This window comes from Acomys russatus, chromosome 6 (assembly GCF_903995435.1).
Source record: "Acomys russatus chromosome 6, mAcoRus1.1, whole genome shotgun sequence".
Taxonomy (NCBI): Eukaryota; Metazoa; Chordata; class Mammalia; order Rodentia; family Muridae; genus Acomys; species Acomys russatus.
Window position 1 is genome coordinate 87,050,780 of NC_067142.1, and position 22,348 is coordinate 87,073,127.

The following is a 22,348-nucleotide window of genomic DNA, read 5'->3' on the forward strand; positions in this document are numbered from 1 at the left end:
CCAAAAATGCTAACATCTGTAGGACGGTTGACACTTTCACTCTTCTGTGTCTAGACCCGGCAACATTCAAGCCCCGGTGTGAAGCAGGGCTAGCCACAGTTCTGGGTGACAGGGTCACCACAGCTCACAGGAATTAAACAATGAGATACAGTATAAAATGTATTTTTATTTCAAAATGCAAAACGGTAGTCCTTGTAATAATAATAATAATAACAATAACAATAACAGTATAAAAAGCACGTTTCCTTCCCTAACACAAAATGATAGCTCCCTTGATCTGTCAGCTTTGGACAAATCACTGTGCGTGCTGCATAGCAGCAAAAGTCAACCCCAGACCCCTTGAATGATCTGTGCTGGGTCAGTTCTGGATTTCGTGGAGTCTGGGGATCTCTCTGTGTCTCTCTCTGTCTCTGTGTCTCGCTCCGCTCCGTCCTCTGTCCTCTGCCGGTTACCCTCCTTAGGAGGCGTGCTGCCGGAGGGACAGGGCTCGGCTGCACAGGGTCGCCTCCTGTGCCTTGCCTTTGTCCAGCAGGGCCTGCTTGTGAAGGGACTGTCGCTCACGAGCGTCCCGCAGCTCCGCCACTGCAGCCTCCTGGTCGCGCAGGCGGCTGGCGGCTGTGAAAGGGCTGCACACCGTCTCCACCAGGCCGAGTACCACACCGAAGAGCGCCAGCACGCTGCCCAGCACATACAGCTTCACCAGCTTCCCTCGGGGCTTCTGTGCCATCATCTCCTTGGCCAGAGGGATCAGCTCCTGCACACTTTCCATCTGAGCTCTGGGCTGCGGGTGGCGGGGCCTGCAGAGGCAGCAGAGAGGAGAGGGGGTTGAGCCTTCCGATGGGAGACACCAGCAGAGGCTCAGACTAGGGGAACTTGAGCCCAGGGAAGAAGGCAGCTGGGGAGGGGACCTGCGCTCTCCCACCCCACCCCCCTAAGTGCCACCACCGCCTCCCGGAGGCTTACCTAGGGTGCTGTGGGAACGCAGGCAGCACTTGGTGGCGGGCGTCGGGCGTTCGTGCGTCAGACTGGCCTTGGCGTCCTTCTTCCCTCAGCGGCTGCTCTTCGGGATGGACAATCTGCAGCTGCACCGCTCAGCAAAAAACGAGCCCTTATATCTTTTGCTCGGGATCCGCCTCCTGGCTCGCTGACCTGCCCCCCCAACTCACCCCCCCCCCCCCCCGGCTACACCGCTAGGGAGAAGGAAGAACGCGAGGGGCGCGGCTGGGGACCTGGGAGGTGACACGAGCAGTGCACGCCCCTGCTGTGTGCGCCCTGAGCCCCTGGCGTGGTGCTGCAAAAGCTGAGAGCCCTTGGCGCCGCTTCAGTGTTCAGCCAAGAGGAGGGCCCACACCAGGAGGGGATGGCAGGCTCCCTTGACAGGACACGCTTTCTAGTCTCGTCTGTAGGTGCTGTGAGGGAATCTGGGGTTCCGTGCAGTTGAGAGTTTTCATTTTCATTCAGAAAGGTCGCCTTCTCACCTGTCAGGGAGGGTGTGGGTGGGAGGGAACACAATGGAGGAACCCCTGCAGTGAGCAGGCAAAACAAAACCAAAACATCCTTCTCCAGAGACTAGAATGTTGTTCCAGAATGCTGCTTTCTTCGCTGGTGTGTGTGTGGGGGGGAGGGGGGATGGATGTGCGCGAGGAGGGGTGGCGGGGGAGGGGGAGAGACACACACACACACACACACACACACAGAGAGAGAGAGGAGGAGAGAGAGAGAGAGAGAGAGAGAGAGAGAGAGAGAGAGAGAGAGAGAGAGAGAGAGAGAGAGAGAATATTAGTCTTTGTAAGGTGCTTCCATAGATATTCTGTATAACAGAAAACAGGAATTGAATCCAAAACACAGGCCTCGAATCCCAGCTACTGAGGCAGGAGGATGGCAAGTCCAAGCATAGCCTGGGTAACTTACTAAGACACTGTGTCAAAAAAAAAGGCTATAGATATGGTTCAGTGGTGCACTGTGCTTACATAGTATATGTTAGGCTGTATGTGTCATGTATGTTTGTATACACCTGCCCCCTTCCCCCCACAGTCCTCTCTTCTATGTTTTATGAAGTGAAATTGGGGGGCAAGCCTTGAAGAAGGCCTGTGGTAAAAGCTTATGTACAATGAAAGCGTCCCATCCTCTTGTAGTGATTTTGTGCCACTCTGCCCAGGTTTGGGAGAGAGTGTTGCAGACCCTAGAGAACCCAGGGTGGAGAGTGGCTAGGTTAAGGTTAAATATGATGCCCTGGGTCGGGGTGGCTCTAATTTAGCTTTGGTTATTGGTTGTACCTGAGTTAGAAAAGTAGGGGAAAAGGAGAGGCAGGTAGGCCAAAGGGCTTGAAGCAGGGGCTGGGGTGGGGAGGAAGGGGAAGCCACTAGCCAGAAAATTGCAAAGGTCACTGATGCAATCTTGCAACAGCCTAGTCAGCCTTCATCGTTAGAGTCCAGAGCCAGAGGGGTAAGGGTGCCATTCTTAGGGGTTCGAGGTCATTACTCAGGTTTAGAAGGCAGCAGTGCACCCCTCGGTTTGCCACTGGCCCTCCAGGTTGGAACTTGTTAAAGGTGGAGCTCGGCCAAGGCCATGGAAGTTTCGGATTTAAAGTCCACACTTTACTTGACACATAAATGATCCAGGTGACCACAGGCCAAATGGAGATTACTTTTGGAGGACCTTGACTTGGTTTATTATTCTTTTAACCTTGTCAAGCCGGAAAGTTCCGTAAGGAGGGTCCAAGCCAAGTTTAACTTCAGTGCTGGCATTGTTCTTAAATCTTCCTGATAGTTTTGGAGCGTGGCTAATAGCTGGCAGCAGTAACCATGGACCTTTCCCAACAGCCGTGAGGGTTCCAGACACAGTGGCTGCTGGGAAAGAGTACGCCGTGTGTCTTGACAAGAGGGCACCCACTTGGGTTTCCCCTCGGAAGGTGAGTCGGCCCAGTTTCTGACCCAAAACTCCAAAACCGACTGACTGGGCAGCAAGTATTTTCCGTGTTTCTGTAACGTGGACCTTGGCCAGAACTCACCTGGGGTTCCCCTTTCCCAGGGCCATATGAACATCTTTCTTCTTCTCTGAATGACCTGACCTTGACTCTTGATCCCACTAGCTTGCTGTCAGTGGCTGGGCAGCAAGTGATACGGGTTGAGGTCCCTGATGGATTTGGTGGAGCCTGTGGAGGGAGTAGTGGGGGAACTGAGGCAGGTCGGCACAACTCTGCTGGAGAAAGGCCCCTTAGCTTCTGGCTGGGAGGTGCAGAGGCTGGGGGATGAAACACACTTTGACTGGGCTGATGCTACTTCTAGAGGTACAGGCCTGTGCTGCTTTTGGGTCAGACACAGTTACAGTTGTGCCCTGGGGTGACCGAAGCTCTATTTGGCTGAGGGCTGATGAGGACTTCCCATGTTAAAGGGAGACAGTTCTGAGCAGAATGGACGTCTAACCCCACTCTCTGAGTTGGTCCATTTCCTGTTGCTAACACGCAGTACCTCAGCGTGGGCAAATTATAAAGGTAAGGGGTTTATTTGGCTTGTGGTTCTAGAGGTCCAAGGTCAAGGGCCTCATCTGTGGTGGATTATGGGTAAAATAAAAGGAGGTCACGTAACAGACGGTGGGAGTGGGGGTATGTACATGTGTTTCCATGCCTCTCCTCTGTTTATACAACTTTTCTAACTCTAGTCACTCCTTTAAACACCATATTCCCGTAATCTCTCAAATGGGGATTACATTTCGACCTCTAGAATCCCAGGGTATCACTTAGTCCTTACAGTGTACCCTGATATTCAGTTCATATCCTTTCTAGAGATGCCAGGAGAGACGGTTTAGTTTTTATCTGGTTTGTTTTCCAAACCCCTCTCTCAACACATTGAAACATCAACAGTATATGGTGAGGGAAAAACCACAAAGGGGCAGCAAGTGATCGAAGGGTGAGCCAGAGAGCAGGGGCGGTCCCCACAGCTGCGCCTCTGCCACCGAGGCCTGTTGTGTTATGATTGTTACTGTTGTCATTGTCATTAGTCCCCACCTGCTTGCTACAAAATCCCTGGGCTTCCAGAAGCCTGGAGGAGAGGGGATTGTCAGTGGAAGTAGGACTAAACTATTTTTGTATTTACACCCAATTAAAAAACAAAACAAAACAAAACCTCTGTAGTCCTTGAGTCTCAGCTACCCCACACCTGTGTATGTGTGTCGGAGCGGGAGCACAAGGGGGGGGCGATTGGGCATGTTTCTATGTGTGTGGAGGCCAGAGGTCAATCTCAAGTAGTATTCCTCAGCATGCTGTCCACCTTGTTTCTTTGAAAGGTCTCTTATTAAGCTTAGAATTCACCAATTAGCTAGGCTGGCCTATGAGCTCCAGAGAGCCACCTGTCTCTGCCTTCCTAATGCTGGGGGTATGAGTGTGTGCTACCATACCTGGCAGTGGCTGCCTCCTCCTCCTCCTCTTCCTCCTCCTCTTCCTCCTCCTCCTCTTCCTCCTCCTCCTCTTCCTTCCTCTTCCTCTTCTTTTTCTTAAAGAGGAATCTAGGATCAATTCCAAGTCCTCATGCTCACAAATCTGCCACTTTACCAACTCTCTCTCTCTCTAATCCTCTTTGTGTCACCATAATTTCATACCAATTAGTTTTAGAGAAAGGGCTTCCTGGCACTCAAGCCTCGTGGGAAACTCAGGACTTGCTTTGCTATGTTGGGATGGACCCCAGGTTCCTGGGTGGGCTGCACTGGTGCCTTGCTTACTGACCCACAGTCCTAGATGGGCAATTTTTAAACTTAGACTTCTAACCTTTATCTCCTCTGCTTTCCCGGGCTAGATCTGTGGAGTTCAGACATTTCTGTGAGGATTCTCTGCTGGTTTACTTAGCATCCTTGATCTGACACAGCTCACCTCCCTGCCCTCTTCCAAACGCAGCCCCTTCTCAGAATCCATATCCGCGGCAGATATGCCTCCTTGTATTGCCTCCTTGGCTTTATACACTATGTCAGTTCCTTGGCGAGGCCTTCCTCAAGCATGCCATCTCACAAGACCCACTTGGTGCCTTTGCTTGTAGGGTTGGAGGACGTGTCACCTTAGTTTTGTATTGTCTTTTACTCCTGCTGGAGGACACGTTTCATGAGGGCTGGAACTTTGTTTTGCTTTCAGTAAGTCCCCAGTGCTTAGCATGAGCTGTGGCACACAGTAGGTCCTTAGTAGATAAATGTGGGTTTAATAAATAGTCTCTTCAGTGGGCTGTGAAGCTCAGCAGGGAGGGCTTTATTTTCAATAAGTTCACACACAGTCAGATGTTTGATCAATATTGACAACAGCATTCTGGTTTGGGTAGTGATAGCGTTTGCTATCTAATCCATGCCAGACATGACCACCAAAGACATAATCTTCCCAAACATTCTTTTTCATTTTTTATTTTATTTTATTTTTTTAAATTCTTAGTTGCATGATGAAAGTATAAGATCGTGGACTCCTGGATTCTGCAACACTGACTTTGCATGTCCTGATAGTCTTGGCATTTAGGACCTCTTGGGTGTGGTCTTCCTGCTGGCCTAACCTCACCTCCTGTTCCTCTCCCATGAGACCCCTGTGCTCCCCAGAGAAGCTTCTTTTCGGGCTAAGAAGCAGTCCATTCTCCACGCTACCACAGCCCATCCCTATCAGCTCTTCCTGTCATTTCACTCAGACTGCTTCTTCTTGAAAAGCTGGGGTCCTTCTATTCTGCCTTCCTCCCTGAGCTCCCAGAAGCCCACACTTCCCTTGCCAGCACACTGTGCTCTGTCCTTTCTGTGAATCTTAGGGGCCTGCATGGCTCCAGCTGCATAGCTTGGCACTAGAACACACACTGGCTTATACAGTGCCCTCATTGTTTTGTGTAGGCTTGCTTCCACTCCATACATAGGGCCGAACACTTGTATTTTTTATGGTGCTAACTTACAACAGAGCCCCGATCAATATGAATTACATCGACCTAAAAGCCAGTGCTGGAATAGCTTGCAAAATGACCTGTTAGACCCTCTTGGGAGATTATTTTAGGCACAGTGGCCCGTCCTTGGCTTAGAGCCTTGGGGTTGAAATTGCCCAAGAGCTGGCAGTTTTCCTTAACTCCCTCAACTCTGGCCTCCTCACCTTTCGCTTCTACCTCCAGCCTACTGTCTGGCGCCCAATTCACTGGCTTGCTCTGGGGCACCCCTCCAGCCTGCCCCTGGGACTATTCACTGTGGATATTCATGGTTTCTCATGGTTTGAGTCACGCAGAGCCACCGCTGCTAGAGCAGGCAGGCTGTTCTGGGGCCCTATACTGCTCAGGGTCACCTGACCACTGCTGCCAGCAGACAGGCACTTTTGAATGGCAGTAGGAGGACCTACAAGTCAGGATCAGCTCAGACAACTCCCTTTAGCTTCAGTGGGAGTTAGGTGGAAGAGTTTGGGGCTCAGCAGGCTTGGGTTCATTTAAGCTCTGGCTCTCACTGGAGTCTGACCTTGGATAAATAACTAAGCTTCATTGGCTTCTATTTTCTTGTCTGTAAAGTGAGAGTGAAGATAATGCCTGTTAAGTGGGGTGGGGTGAAGGCTGGAAGAGATGGAGGCCTTGCTACAAGAGGTCTGAAGCAATCCTCACACTTTTACTTTATAGCAGTCTTTGCCTCCTGGTGCAGATTTGCAGGTCCCGCAATCCCGTATGCCAAGCCGAGCACACATTCACCTCTTGGGTGACATTGGATATCTTCCAGAAACTCACATATCCAACGCTGCTTCACGCATAGTTACAGAAAGCAACAAACAGCCTGTCTTGCCTTCCAGAAGCTTACCGCCCAGGAGAAGACACGCACAGCGCAGCGTGCTGGACAGGGCAGCGCACTGGACATCACTGCACATTGCACAGCACTGCGCAGCAAGGTGTGCCAGGGAGACAAGTGGATGGAGAATAGATTGTCTCGGTTGTAGTCAGAGAAGTCATAAGAATGAGTGATCCCTGAGCAGCCTAGGTTGTCAAAGGTTGGACAGGGACTTCTCAGGTGACTGCGGAGGGAGGGGAAGTTCTTGAGGCTGGGGGATACCTTGAAAGGACTACAGAAGAAAAGGGGAAGGATGGGGAAGTCTTGTGCAATCAGTGATCACTCGAGAGCAGTTAGGCAAGAGTAGCTGCAGCATAGAGAGAAGGCTTTGGAAATTCTAGGAAATGAAGTGGAAGTGGTGGGCAGTAACCAGATAACGAACAAGTGATGTTCAGAGTCACCCATCTATGTCATGTGTCACACACACAGGAAATGCGGGGTGCTCTTTTATCCAACAGATACCGTCTCCTTGGCTTCTGTGCTGCACATTCACCCAGTTTTTCTCCAAGCCTGCAGTTGATGGTTCTTTCCATCCACTGCATCCTTGTCAGCATTTCTCAAGACTCAGCCCACAGCTTCTCATAATGACTTATTCATTTTTAAGTTATGTGTATGGTTATGTTTTCTGCATTTGTACCTGTGTACCCATGTGCATTACAGTGTCCACAGAGGCCAGAAGAAGGCATCAGCCCCCTAAAACTAGAGTGACAGAGGGTTGTGAGCTGCCGAGCGGGTTTGAGAATCCAACCTGGTCTGTCTTCAAGAGCAACGGGTACTTTTAACTACAGCTGTCTCTCAAAATCAGATTATGACACAACTGGTTTCAGGAAAAGGAAGTCAGCAGATGGAGCACATTTGTCCGGTGGGTCCCTTGGTGGGACCAGGCCTTCCTGAAGAAGAGAATCGAAGGCTGGAAAGGACCCTGAGAGACAGGGCGTCTTCCCTGTAGCTCTGGAGACAGAGGGGCAGTGTGGCCCAGCTAGCAGCTGTCTGTAGCCACAGGAGCATGACAGAAGACCTTCCTTCCAGACCCAGCACAGCACCCAAGTGTCATCTCTGTGAGGCCTGGGCTGCTGTGGCTGGACTTCTGTTCCACAGGAGTGGGAGCCAACAGGTCAGAGTTTGAAACTGCTGACTCCGTGGCCATTTGCTGTGTGACAATAGGACAGAATCCAAGCAGCAAGGTGAAGAAAAACCGGTTTCAGGCCGACCTACTCTGAGCACTTCCTTGTGGCACCTGACACGTGCTCACTTGCACCTGGTTCCTAGCGATCCCACCTGGAGGCGTGGGCACAGCTGGAACTCAGCACACACTCTGTGTAAACTTCCAGCTGAGCACTTCTCACTCAGCTCCCAACCAGGCTACCTGCTCGGTAAACTCAAGGCCACAAATCCTTTTTGGTTTGTTTTTTAAGACAGTGTCTCCTGTAGCCTGTACTGGTCTTGAACTCTCTAGATACCCGAGGATGACCTCGAACTCCTAGTCCTCTGGCTTCCACCTCCCAAATTCTCAGATTATACCTGCATTCTAGTACCCAGAAGAACCACATATCCTAACCAGGTATTCAGTCATAATTTATCATGTCCTGAAGCCAGTCACTTTTATTATTCTGTGAAAACACCTTAGCCCACTCTTTCTCCCTTCTTCCCAAACTGGCTACATCCTTTTCTTTCCCTTATATGATGAATTTGTAAAATTCAAAGAGCCCAGCAAGAGCTACTTCATCTCCTAGCCATGAAATCAGCTGTACGAGGACCCGTGTGCCCAGGACCTTCTCTCTCGGTGACACAGAGGGATGGTGACATGGGGATGAGACAGTCCCTGGGCTGCACGGCTCTGCCCCTCCTCCTCAGTGTTGCCCTTTCGCTTGGAGGTGGGAGTCCTTGGATGAGTTGGCCTGCTTTGGGCCATAGTTAGGAAAATTCAATAGAAGTTGGGTTAAACAGTAAGAAAAAATATATCGAGTATGGATTCTAGGGAGCTGCTTTGATAGCTTGACTGTCTGAGACTTCAGCCTCTTCCCTCTGTTTGTGACACCAGCTTGTCACAGCTCAGCTCTCAATACCACAACACAGTGCCGTAACTTTGGGCATCATGTCTAAGATGGTGATGTCTAATAAAAGAAGAGAGAGTATTCTGTACTAACAAGGAAGCCCTTCCTGTGAAAGGTGAGAGTTGGAGGGCGAGGCTCCCTCCCTGGGCATCAGTAGACCAGGCTGAAAACCAAAATGGCCTCACCTATGGTCACACATTTGCCATTTCCTCTCTGTTAGAAAGTAATGCTCGTCCTCGTTAGTCATCAGAGAAATGCAAATCAAAATGACACTGAGATTCTATCTTACACCCATCAGAATGGCTAAGATCAAAAACTCAAATGACACCACATGTTGGCGAGGATGAGAAGAGAGAGGAACACTCCTTCATTGCTGGTGGGAATGCAAACTAGTACAACCACTTTGGAAAGCTATCTGGCGCTTTCTCAGAAAAATGGGAATAGGGCTTCCTCAAGACCCAGATATCCCACTCCTTGGAATATACCCAGAAAATGCCCTACCACACAACAGGGACATATGCTCAACCATGTTCATAGCTGCTTTATACATAATAGTCAGAACATGGAAACAGCCTAAGTGTCCCTCAGTAGAACAATGGACTAAGAAACTGTGGTACATTTACACTATGGAATACTACTCAGCTATTAAAAACAAAGAATTCCTGAAATTTGTGGATAAATGGATTGATCTAGAAATTATCATAATGAGTGAGTTCACACAGAAGCAAAAAGAGACAAACGGTATATACTCACTTATATCAAAACACTAGTCCAAGGGATACGTACCATGAAAATCTTTACTTACCAAGAAAGTGGGTCAGAGGAGAGGACATCCTATTGAGACTTTAGTTGAGAGTAGCATGGAAGAATGGGGAAATAATAGGATCCACAGGGTCCTGGAAACCTACAAGAAGAACTTTATGACAGACAGATCTGGGTCCTGGGGTCCTCCTCAAACTAAGGCACCAGCTAAGGAGAATATAGGCAGTAAACTTCGAACCCCTACTAAGACCTAGTCGACGAACATGATATTCTCCACTGTTGAGTGGAGAGTGAGATCTGACTCTCACACGAACTCTGGTGCCCCTTTTTCTGACCACGTCCCCTGGATGGGGAGGCCTGGCGGCACTCAGAGGAAGGATAGCAAGCTACCAAGAAGAGACTTGATATTCTAAGAGCATATATAGGGGGAGGAGGTCTCCCTTAATCACAGACATAGGGGAGGGGAGAAGGGGGGAAGTAGGAGGGAGGGAGGAATGGGAGGAAACAGGGGAAGAGCTAACAATCGAGATGTAATATGAATAAATTAATAATAATAAAAAAAGAAAGTTATACCAGCACATAAATGTTCTTAAAACAACAACAACATGTGTATGGGTGGGTGTAGCTCATTGGATTGTGCTTGTGAGAAGCCCTGGACTTGATCTCCAGCACCATAAAACAAAAAACAAACAAGTGAAAGCCCCTCAGAATCCAAACTTCACCTCACCCACCGCACTGACTTCCATCCCTTCCTCTCTGCCAATGCAGAGTGAGACTTCACTACTGTTTGCCAGTTCATCGATTTATTCTTCCTGGGGCACACCCTATTTTCTGTCTTCCTGCCATGTCCCTTATCTCCAGATCTTGTTTCTTATTCGTATCAGCCATTGGTCGTCAACCCTGTAAGCACATCGGAATCATTTTGGGGGAGCTTCATAAAGCCTAATTTTAGAAATTTTTAAAATTATGTGCATGTGTTGTGCATGTGAGGGGGGTGCCTGAAGGAGCTAGAAGGTGTCAGATCCCCTTGAGCTGCAGGTGGCTGTGAGCTGCCGCTACCTGGAATAAGTGCCAGGACCTAAACTCAGGTCCCCTGTGAGAGCCTTTAGCTGCTATCTTCAGCTTCTAGAATTTTTTTAAACTGAATTTTTATAATTTTTTTTAGTGTTAAAAATAGCAGAGTTTATTGTGACATTTTTCACACTTACGTAACATTGGGCTTTGCTCACACTCACCCTGACACTGCCCTCTCCCACCTGCTCTCCCTCTTCTTGTTGGCCCATCCTCGCCCCAGATGATCCCCAGGGCCTCTTTTGTGCCATGTGTATTTATATACGTTTGTATGGTTAAATATAGGTTCTCCAGATAAGAGAACATTTTTAAATATTTTGTCTTTTTCCCTCCTCCCATTACTTTCTCCTCTCTCCCATAGGAGCCTCAGTGTCCTCATCTTCATCCTCTTCCTCTTTGTCAGCCTCCTGCTCCCCACTTTCCTCTTTAGCAGCCCCCTTGGCAGATGCGCCTCTTCCATTTTCTGCCTCCTCCACAACTTCCTTCTTCTTCAAGTCCGTGGTGGTGCTGTCGGAGCTGGTCCACTGCCCCGTCAGGCATGGCGGGGCACACTGGTGCCACTGCCCCGTCTGGCATGGTGGGACACACCAGTGGTCCGATGAGCGGTGGTGGCTGCAGTGATGCAGAGATGGCTTTTCCCAGCAGCCACTGGGGGCTTACGATGTTCTCTTCTTGCCACAGACTAATGCAAGCTCTTTCTTTGGCGCTGGCTCTTCTCCTGCCTGAGCAACTCTTTCTGGTATTGTCTGGTCCTTGAGTATGAACTATGCCTCTTAATTCCCAAAGGGATTAAGAATCCTTCCTGCCCAGGTAAGTAAAGATAAAAACAGTAGTAAACTTGGGCCGGGGAGACGGTTCAGAGTTAAGAGCACTGGGCGTCCTTCCGGGGAATTGAGTTCCATTTCCGGCGCCTGCACAGAGGCCTACAGCCACCCGTAAATTCCCTTTCAGATGGTCCAAAACTCTCTCTTCTGGCCTCTGCAGGCAGGAGATACACAAGTGATACATAGACAAATGTGCACACAAAACATTCACACACACACAAGAATTGTGTGTGTGTAATTTTAAAATATGCATAGGGAGAGACGTACAGCATCCTAAATTTTTTAAAGATATCAACTTACTGTCTGTTTTGAAATAATGAAAGGAATTTGGTGTCTCTTTTTTGCGACTACTTAAAATATGTATTTAGCTAACTCAGGGCATCCAGCCCCAAGATCTGCCTGTCTTACTGTACTGCTTTGGTCCCCCCCCCCCCTCCAGTGTTTCATATTATTGAAACCTGCTCTGGTTTCCAGTTCACTGTGCATTGCTTGTGTTCTTGGGGTATGTGTGTGTGTGGGGGGGGCGTGGTTCTTACTTATTTTGTTGGAGACCAGGTTCTCTCCACATAGATAGTGCCTGGATCAATGTAAAGATTCCATAAGAGCAAGCAGTGAATGCAGGCTCTTGCCGAACAGGTAGAACCAAGCTGCCATCTCCAGGCACATTGGTCGTTTCTCACTGTCAGCTTGGCTGGATTTAGAATCACCTAGGAGGGTGTAAGGATATGGCCAGAGGAGATTAAAGAGGGAAGACCCTCCGTGAATCAAGGCACCACCATCTCGTGAGCTGGGGCCCCAGGCTGAATAAAAAGGAGAGTGAGCCGAGTGCTTTCCCTGGATTCCTGGGCGCGTCTTGCCGTCACTGATTCCATGCCCTGCACTGTGAGCTAAGGCACATCTTTCCTTCCTGCAATTGCTTTTGCTGGGGAACTTTTGTCATGGCGGCCAGGATCTCCTTGAGATTCCTCTGCAGGTTGCTGTCCCTGTGGGGTGGGAAGGAAGAAGGAGGTCTCGGCTGCCAAGAGGGGAGGTGGCAGGTGGGTGGTTTGGTGCGGGGGGAGGGGGTCACAGAAGCTAATGTTTACTTTCAGGTTGCTACCTCTACATCTTCAGTAAAGTTTCTTCGGCTCAAGATCTGTGTGTCTTGCTGTCTGAGGAATGGAGGATGAGCCATGCATCCCTGCTTTGCGTAGGAGCTGAACTGGCTTTGGTCAGTGTGGAGAAATGGTTGGACGTCTAGGCAAGCTTGTGTGTGTGTGCTTCTAGCCTTGGGGATCTCAGGGACTTCGTTTCTGGGACTGTAGAAGGCAGGGGCTCGTGAACAGCTGAAGAAGTTAGTCACATCAGTTGCAAAATTAACAAACTGTTTAGCAACCAGGCATGCAATGTGTCCTATGGGGCAGCAGTCTTCCTCTGAACAGTGAATGACTGCCTGGCTTGCTTACCAGTGTGTCTCTGGGTGCCTGGCACTGGGTGGGTGCTTAATAAATATTTGTTGTGTGAATGAATTGGTATTGCATGTGTTCGTGTTTCTGGGTTAAAGGTTAGAAGGGTCTGCGGACAGGTGATGAACTGGAGGAAAAGTTCAGGTCCTGGGAGTGACAGAATCTGTTAGCAGAGAAGTCAAATGTGCTCGGATGAACCGGGAGGATGTCGACCCCAGCTCCAGGCACCCAGAACGTCATCAGGCTACCACCCCACCAAAGAGCCACACAGAGAGCCCTGCCACACAGTGGCTGGCCGTACTGAGGGGCTGTGGACGATGGAGGCATTCCCTCAAGACTTCTGTTCATTTCTGGGGTGCTATGCCCTACACAATAGACTTAAAGGAAGCACCCAGACCCCAGTTGTTTGTGCATTGTACTTGGCTTGGCACTTGCTGGCCAGGGGCTGAGATAGCCTCATACTTCTGGAGGACATGTTACCACTGACACCTTGGAGAGAGGTGGCAGCTGACAGGCCTGCTTACCACAGTCCCTGGTTCTTTGGGGAGACATGAAGTCCCCCAAACAAGAGCCTGAGTGCAAGCCTCCTGAGAACCTATGTCCGTTGGTCATTGTACCCTCCTCCCTGCAGACCCACATCTTTCCTACCGCCAAGGTCCTAAGTTCTGGTCTCCAGTGATTTAACACCTAGAAATATTTCAGTTCCTTGTGTCACAGCAGCGTCACTCTGGGTCCTGGCCTTCCCTTTCTTGTGCCCTAGTGATGTCAGTAGAGCAGGAAGTTGGCATTTGACTCAAGGTTGCAAGGCCTAGAACTCCACTGGTGAAGGGCCAGTCAACCAGAACTTTCTTAGAGTCCAGTTCTTTTCTAAATTATTTTTCTAAATTTGGAAATTATATGATTACACCATTTCCACTCACCTTTTCTCCTTCCAAAACCATCCCACGTACCCCCTCTGCTCTCTTCCAAATACATAACCTCTTTTTTCATTGTTGCTACATATATGTGTCTACATGTATATTTAAGTAGGTTGTGTTTATGTATTTAGTAACACATGCATACATACACATACATATATTAATAAATACATAAAGACAACCTGCTCAGGTCACACAGTGTTACTTGTATGTACGTGTTCAGGGCTAACCGTTTGGCATTAGATAACCAGGTGTTGTGCTTGTTCTTGGAGAAGGCCACTTCTGTTCTCACCTTCCCTTAGTTACCTGTAGCTCTTGGTCCAGGCTTGAGGCCTCGTACGTGCTCTTCTGCCCACATTTTCATGCTTATTAATGTTATCCTCATTCAGGGTATATTTAGGCGAGTCATGCTGGTGAGACTTTGTGGGTATAGCTTCTGACGTTTCTAGGAGACAGCATCTTACAGCAAACACCTGACTGCATCTTTCTGCCCCTCTTCCACAATGATCCCTGGGTCTTAGGCTGAGGGAAAATATTTTCTTTGTAACAGGAGCAGGAGTTCTGAGTGGGACATGGTGGGGGGGGGGCTGTAAATTCATGCTGTTGTAGCCCTTCACGTAGCATTTTACCATTATTTTCATTCTTAAAAATCCATAGTGAGTTTGTTTGAACACCTGCTGATTGAAACATTGAGCTAGATACTTGGTGACACATTGACCTTGAGAGGTGCACCTTTCACGGCCCCCACACCCCCTGCCCCGGCTTACTTACAAAAATCAAAGGTTGATTGGTGGTAGGGATACGAGTTTTAGATGTTTACAAAAGGACTTACATACGGAGCAGAACTGATTTCTGACTAAACTGTACAGGCAACTGCTGCCAGAGGTGAGAACTGACAGAAAATATCAGAAAAGCCGCCCCAAATCCAGAAATCAGAGCTTGAAGTAGAATTTTGCTAAGCTCACAAGAGTCAAGATGGCTGTGTAGGCAGGAGGAGTGGGATGCGTCCAGTCAGGTGTGGTGGCAGATGGCAGGTCAGAAGGTGAAGGGGACTGCCTGACTTAGGCTTTCGGGTGGACCCTGAGCACCTGGCTGGGGACTTTGTGCACTTAGAGCTGGGGACGATGCTGTGCATTCTGGACAAAGTCCATACCAAACCCAGCTCCCCGGTGGAGGGCCAGCCAAAACCAACACGGTGCAACAGGGAAGAGGCAAAGGTCTGTGTGTGCGTGTGCATATGTGCTCACATGTTTTAAGAGCAACACACGTTCAGGATGGCGCAAGCCACCTTGATGCTCTTTGACTTGGAACAGACACAGTTGTTAATGTGTCCACAAGTACACGATTGCTGCTGTGACTCCAGTGGGAAAAACCTCCTGCAGCTGGCTGCAACACTGGGGTGGTCTTGAGGCTAAGGCAGGCTACTGCCCTCTTCTCCTAGCAGTCCACAAGAGGACCACTTCCCTCAGCACGCCTGAGCCTGAGCACCTTCCAATGGGGCAGTTGTATTCTGTGGCTATTTGCGGACTGTTTATTCTTTCTTTCTCTTTCTTTTCTTATTTCCTTCCATCCTTTCTTCCTTTTTTTTTTGGTGGGGGAGCGTGGTCTTACTATGTAACCTACTAGCCTCAAAATCACTCTGTAGCCCAGGCTGGCCTTGAACTCACTGCAGCGCCCCTGCTCAGCCTCCTAAACACTGGAGTCACAGGCCACTGCACATGCCTTCTCATGGATGTTTCCTTCCAGGCTCTTCTTGGACTCAGGCTTAGTCTCCTCCTGTACTCAGTGCATAGCCTCATGAGGAGTTTACTAGACCAACCATCTGAGGTAAAATTAGTTGTCTGAGGAGTTTTGATGTACAATGGAATCAACAGTGCTCGCTTCCTGGGATATGGAGTGTTCAGTGTCACCCACACGAGGAGCCACAGAACCCTGAGGATCCTCCCTCGGTCAGCAGTTTCCTCTTCAGGCCTGGAGCGATCTCATCCTCTGGCTGCTGTTTGCTGGGGTCTCGCTGTCTATATTGCTAGGGTTTCCTGATGGGCACATGTGATCTCGCTCCTGAAAATCGAGCCCACTCCCCAATTTCCTCTTCTTTCCAGTTCCTCTGAGCACTTACCATCTACAAATTATTCTTTGTGATATTTTCTTTCAGGTGATGCCATCCCAGGTCACGCGGTCCTGGGTTGTGTGGGAAAGGCAGCTGAGCGAGCCGTGAGTCGGCCGCACTTCTCCTCTCCCTAGGCTTCTGCCTCAGCTCCTGCCTCCAGGTTCCTCCCTTGGACTCCTGTCCTGACTTCCCTCCAAAGATGGGCTGCGCCCTGGAAGCGTAAGACGAAATGAATCCTTTTGTCCCTCGGCTGCTTCTGGTCACAGTGTTTTGTCATAGCCACAGAAACACACTAAGGACACCACCTGTCCTGGATGGTGCACATACAAGATGGCGAGATACTGCATAAGGCAAAGGGTCTCTACCTGCTGCCATTTTGCTGATTACTTTGTGTGAGCTGCAAATAAACATTTGCCAGATTAAGATGTTGAGACCCTGTAGGTGACTTAGCGCCTTAGCATGCTATAGTCTACCTCCTCAACTTCGGCAAACTGCAGGAGGAAGACAGTGCCTCCCTCAGGATCTAGCCTAGAGGAATGTGGCAGTGATGACCCGAGGCATTGGAGGACTACAACAGCCTGATACCCAGCTTGAACCCACGACCTTTGTTACCACCGAGTTACATCCTCAGCCCTGTTCTGTTACCGCAGGAAAATACTGCTGCTGCTTCCTGAAGTGCTTGATTGAGGGAATGGCTTGGACGTACAGTGCCAGGAAGCAAACATGTGCATTCCAGAGGTGGAGATATGGGCTTCTCCCTGATGCTGGCTCAGCTCTTGGCCTGGCACCTCGTATGGCCCATGGTAAGGGTGCCACTGTGACATTGAGGCCCCGCGCCCTCTGGCATGTGAAGGGCATATCCCACCAGAAGGCGATCAGGTCAGGGACAACCTGGAAGTTGGAAGTGGGTGAAGATCCCCATTGCATGTGAGGTTGCTGGGTTCTTCAATAAAAAAGACAGGAGGCTCAGTGCAATTGGAATCTCAGAGAAGCAGTGAGCGCTGTAATATAGACGTGTCGCATGTGGTGTTCAGGGCTCAGCTGTGTGGCCGACACGCTCGTCCTTTAGCTGAGACCCAGGCTTCCGTGTTTGCTGGCAATGTGAGTTACAAGAGGACCTGTGGTCTCTCACTGGAGACATTGCCCACACAAAAGACAGGTGCGACACGGTGGTCACAAACATAAATACACACGGACCACTGAGCAACACCAGCTGACGGGGACATGGTTTTCTGAGCAAATGACAGGAAAACGAAAGTCAGTGGAAGATTTGCAGGGGAGAGGCAGCTTCGGCCAAAGGCAATGATTTTAGGTCCCTCCATTTCTACCCCCACACCCAGTCTAGATGAAGAGGGAAGTGCTGGCTTCCCGCTACCGTCTTTGACACAGCAGCGGGTGCTTAGGAGTCTGGCTTTCTTTTCTGTTCAAGCTCATTGGTTCCCATGTTTACCCAGGAAGTGTGTCAAGGGCTCTGCTGACATCATGAGCCTCTCTCAGCCCGGAAACAAAACTTAAAAAGGAGAGCTTAGATCTTACAAAATCCACAGCCTTCTGGAAAACCCACAGCACAAACCATGAGCCTGGGGAAGTCCATGTAAAGCAGCAAGTGGTGAGAGGGAGGACACAGCAGAGGAGAGGTGTGACCCTGAACACGGATCACGCTCCCTCCGCAGATCTGTCTTCTGCCACAGCTGATCATACCACTGAAATGTGAAAACACGCAGAAGCACAGAGAGACAGAGGCCTTTATGCCACACCTCCATCTCCTCTCTGAGGACCTCCGCCTTTGCTCGAGTTGAGTTGGTTTTGTGTATGTTTGTCCCTGCTCCAGCAGCTAACAGGACCTCACAAGCAGTCCCAAAAGTTATTAAACAAAACAAAACAAAACAAAAACAACCTCAGAGAATAAAACCAGGCAGAGACTCAGCAGCCCTGTGAGTATGGAGTCTCCAGAAAAGAGAGGTCCCCTCTGCTGCTCAGACACGCCAGGTCAGAGAGAGTTCGACCTTGTTTCAGCCTTTCTCGTTTGGTTCTGTTTATATGATCTCTTGAAAACCATAAAACCAACATTTGTCATGGTCACACTTGTCCTTCTCCTTCTGAGCTTGTAAACATTCCCAGCCCTGCATCTACCCTTTGCCTGGTCCTGTCCCGGAAGGCCGGAAGCTAAGGCCTTCCCCTTAGCCCTGTTCCCAGGGAGACCTTCCTGGTGGCCTTTCTGCCCTTTGGTTCAGTCTGGAAGGACTGTTGGAGCATGAGGAACATGGTTTTGGGGTCCCTGTTGGCAGCTGGCTGGGATGGGTGTGCGGTTTTGCCCCCTGCGATGGCTGCGGGCCCGAGCATGGCATTTGAAGGACACAGTCCCGGACCACTTCGGGATGGACTCTGCATGGTTCCCACTACAGAAGATGGCTTCCGTGCACACCACAGTGTTTGACATCACCCAGCTCGTGAGCACCAATCCCCTCCCCGCAGAACATGACTCTTACTTTCCCTCTCTCCTCCCTCCTCTTGCTCTACCTGAGGTTTTAAGCTATTGCCCTAAGTTTCCAGTTCCGAGAACAGAGCTCCCTAGGGTTGAGATATCTTCAGTGTTCCCCACCCTCTCTAGAGAGCTCTTAAAACCGATGATTTCCAGGGGCTGGAAGGGTGGTTCAGGGATTAGTGCACATCGAGTTTTGCAGAACACCCAGCTCCGTTCCCAGCACCCATGCTGGGCAGATCACAGCTGCCTGTAACTCCAGCTGCAGGAGATCTTGCCACCCTCTTACATGCATACATACACATAATTGAAAATTAAAAAAAAAAATCAATCTTAGAAAGATAAAACAAGAACAATAACAAAACCATCGCCCATCTTCAAACTGTTGAGTCTTGGAGCGAGGCCTGGGTTGGCCCTTGAGTGGTGTGATATTTTCAGTTCATCAAGTAACTCTAGCAGGGTAGCCTCGGTGAGAACCAGTGCAACCTAACTCCTTTAGTCACAGGTGATCAAAGCAGCCCTTGGAGGGGCTTGGCCAGGGCCTCTCTCTGGGTGCTGGTGACTGAACCCTGGGCCCGTGCATGCTAAGCGCATGTTCTGCCACTGCCCTACCCTCTGGGTCCTAACTTTCCAAGATTGGAGCAGCCGGGCGGAGCCAGGGCAAGTCTGTGCATAGACCTGTTCGCAGCCACTGGCATGAGGTGCTCAGTGCTACAGGGTGCTGCTTCCAGACAGCCCAGGCGTACCCCTCTCCTTCCTCCTCAGACCCAGGGGGTTTCCTTGTCCACACTCAGCCCTTCATGACAGGCTAGATATTGGGGGCCTGAGCTTGTCTCCTGCGGGCCTTCATGGGTCATATTCAGACTCAAAGTCCTGTGGGCAGCCTTCTGTAGTGTGGGCAGCAGGTCTCCAGGTGCCAGTGGCTTATGTATGCTGCACCATGCTGTCCCTTCCCCAGCTACACAGAGCTGCCAGAGTGGCTACGTGCTGCCCTTCAGAAAAGTGTCCAGCTGTCCCCTTAATGAGACTGGGCCAGACACAGCCAGCTCTGCGTGGGGAGTCCATGGTCAGAGTTCAAAGGGGTAGGCTTAGCTCCCGAGAGCCTAATTCCCCGAAGTCAACAGCTGAACGGAGAGTAGGCTGAAGGGTCTGTGTGACAGTGGGCCAGTGATTGGCTGCAGGACACTGAGGATGTTGGAGAGGATGGACATGACAGGAGGATGGACATGACAGGAGTGTACAGTCATAGTCCAGGTCCTCTGGGAGCCAGCTAGGGGCCAGCATGTGTCACTTCACTTCCCCCAACACCCACCCCAGGTTCCCAGTTTCCTTGGACTGAACCTTTAACAATGGTGAGCCATTCGGAAGAGAGAGAGAGAAAGAGAGAGAGAGAGAGAGAGAGAGAGAGGAGAGGAGAGTTGAGACTCAGAGAGTAGCACAGGAGCCTGATGTCAAGGCAGCCATCCTCCTCTGTCCTTCGGGGTGGGGGTGGGCCTTCTCAGCTAGATGCCTGCCTAGTCACCTGCTCTGTCTTCCTTCTCCCTTGCCTGCCCCTGACCTCATGAGCTCCTAGCTGGTGCAGGGGACCACAAGGCACATAACTGGCAGTGACTTGTTATGTGTGAGAAACGGACAGTCGGGAAACCTGATGGTGTCTGTGATGTGACCACAGCAGCATCACCCAGGAGCCGCAGCCAACATGAGTGCTCCCAGCATGAGTGCTCCCAGCATGAGGTTGGAAACGAAGAGGAGAGGTGTGTGTGTGTGTGTGTGTGTGTGTGTGTGTGTGTGTGTGTGTGTGTGTGTGTGTGTGTATGTTTTACAGAGGACAACCTTGGATGCTATTTTTTTTAGGTACAATTTACCTTGCCTTTTGAGATGCGTCTTTCACTGATCCGTGAACTCTCTGATCCAGCTGGGCTGGCCGGCAAGCCACCTCTTTCCGTCTTTTCAGTGCTGGGGATTACCAATGTGTCCTACCATGCCTGGCTTTCTTTTTAAACCATATGTTCTTAGGACCCAACATAGGCCTTCATTCTTGTATGGCAAGAACTTTTCTGACTGAGTCATCTTTCCGAGTTCTAAAGACCATTTTTGACCAACTGGATTTTTTTTTAAAAATTTTTTGTTTGTTTGGTTTGGTTTTTTTGTTTTGTTTTGTTTTGTTTTAGACAGGGTTTCTCTGTGTAGCCTTGGCTGTCTTGGACTCACTTTGTAGACCAGGCTGGCCTCCAATTCACAGAGATCTGCCTGCCTCTTCCTCCCGAGTGCTGGGATTAAAGGCGTGTGCCACCACACCCAGCAACCACCAGTAGGCACAGGACACCTGAGGACCAGAGCATCAGCAAGGGTGGAGGGTTCTCAGGCCACATGGCAAATCATTGAAAATGGGTCTTTTTATCGTAGAAGTAAGACCAGCCAAGTGTCTGTGCTGTGCTGGGTGTTGAATGGGTTATTTCATGGGAGGAGCCCCAGGCCCTCTGAAGGCACAGGAAGTGTTAACTATGGTTATTGTAGACTGATCTCCTGACTTCTCCCACACCTCAGGATCAAGCCAGCATGCATGGCTGGCCTCTAGGCAACCAGTCAGCTTGGGCAGATGACAGTGCAAAGAAGAGAGGCTGTGGAGCAGTCACCCTGTGACAGGCAGGGCTCACAGTCTTGTTCTGTAACTGTCCCTACAGGGAATGCCTCTCATCTGTGCTTAGCAACTTACAAAGACCCCACCCTCTCCCCTCCCCCCACTCCTGTGCCCTGACTACTGTCTGGGTAACTGGTGTGCAGGCCCCCCACCCTACTCCGGTGTCCTCACCACTGTCTGGATAACTAGTATGCAGGCCCCCTCCCCCAACTCCTGTGCCCTGACCACTGTCTGGATAACTGGTGTGCAGGCCCCCTCCCCCGCCCCACTCCTATGTCCTCACCACTGTCTGGATAACTGGTGTGCAAGCCCCCTCCCCCAACTCCTGTTCCCTGATCACTGTCTGGATAACTGGTGGGCAGGCCCCACCCCGCCCCACTCCTATGTTCTCACCACTGTCTGGATAACTGGTGTGTAGGTGCCCACCCCCCATTCCTGTGCCCTGACCACTGTCTAGATAACTGGTGGGCAGGGCCACGCTAGGGTTAGTCACATTGTAAACTCCCAGAGACATTGCTAAAGCCCATCCTGCCTGACAGACAAGGATTCAGCCGTGACTCATTGTACCCCAGTGCTGCCGTGCCTACTCACCAGGTCCTCTGTGACCTGGCATCCCAATGTCAGACCCGGAATTGTAGGCGTTTGTTCTAATCTTCCTCTTCCTTTCTTCCCTCTCTTACGGTTAGTTATTCATCCATTAGATCCTAGCTGGTCTCCCTGGCAACCTGCATGGTTGGAGCCCAACAGATGGATACTAGGGACATGGACTTCCAGTGTCACTCATCAGACTCATTGCCAAGGGAGCCCGAGGAGCAGGCAAACGAGATGGCATGCTTATCAATATAGTGTCACTCTGGCCATCTGGAGTAGGTGTTTCAAAAAAGAGTCCCCTCCCCCACCCCTTGCCACCTGCAATGCAGAACATTCATGTGGAGTGACCTCTTCTGGTGACCACACTCCTGGGCATCATGGCCTCTGAGGACATGTGAACCAGGCCTGGGAGTCTCAGAAAATGGAATGAACCATTTTCACATCAACATGAATCTGTTGTACCAACATCAGGCTTCATCCTACAAGGTGCCAAGTGCTTGGAGAAAAGTAATGAACAAAGTAGGCAGGGACCTGTGTCTTCAGACACAGTGCCCTCATGGTGGACACCAAATAAATATGCCCAATAAGGAAATCCGGGCCCGAGGCCGTAGCTCAGTCAGCAGAGTGCTTGCCTAGCATGCGTGGGC

General features: G+C 50.2%; 1 protein-coding gene across 1 annotated transcript; it reads right to left on the reverse strand.

Moving 5' to 3' along the window:
* Positions 1–413: 413 nt before the first annotated feature.
* G0s2 (G0/G1 switch 2) lies at positions 414–1,001 on the reverse strand. Its single transcript, XM_051148286.1, has 2 exons — positions 964–1,001; positions 414–797 (listed from the first exon to the last, which is right to left on the reverse strand). Exon 2 carries the CDS (start codon positions 767–769, stop codon positions 458–460), a length of 312 nt encoding a protein of 103 aa, XP_051004243.1. The 5' UTR covers positions 770–797; positions 964–1,001; the 3' UTR covers positions 414–457.
* Between the last annotated feature and the right edge of the window lie 21,347 nt (positions 1,002–22,348).

What these genes read in the sequence shown, in the direction of transcription:
- G0s2 (XM_051148286.1), bottom strand. Translation starts at nt 769, where the DNA reads ATGGAAAGTGTGCAGGAGCTGATCCCTCTGGCCAAGGAGATGATGGCA.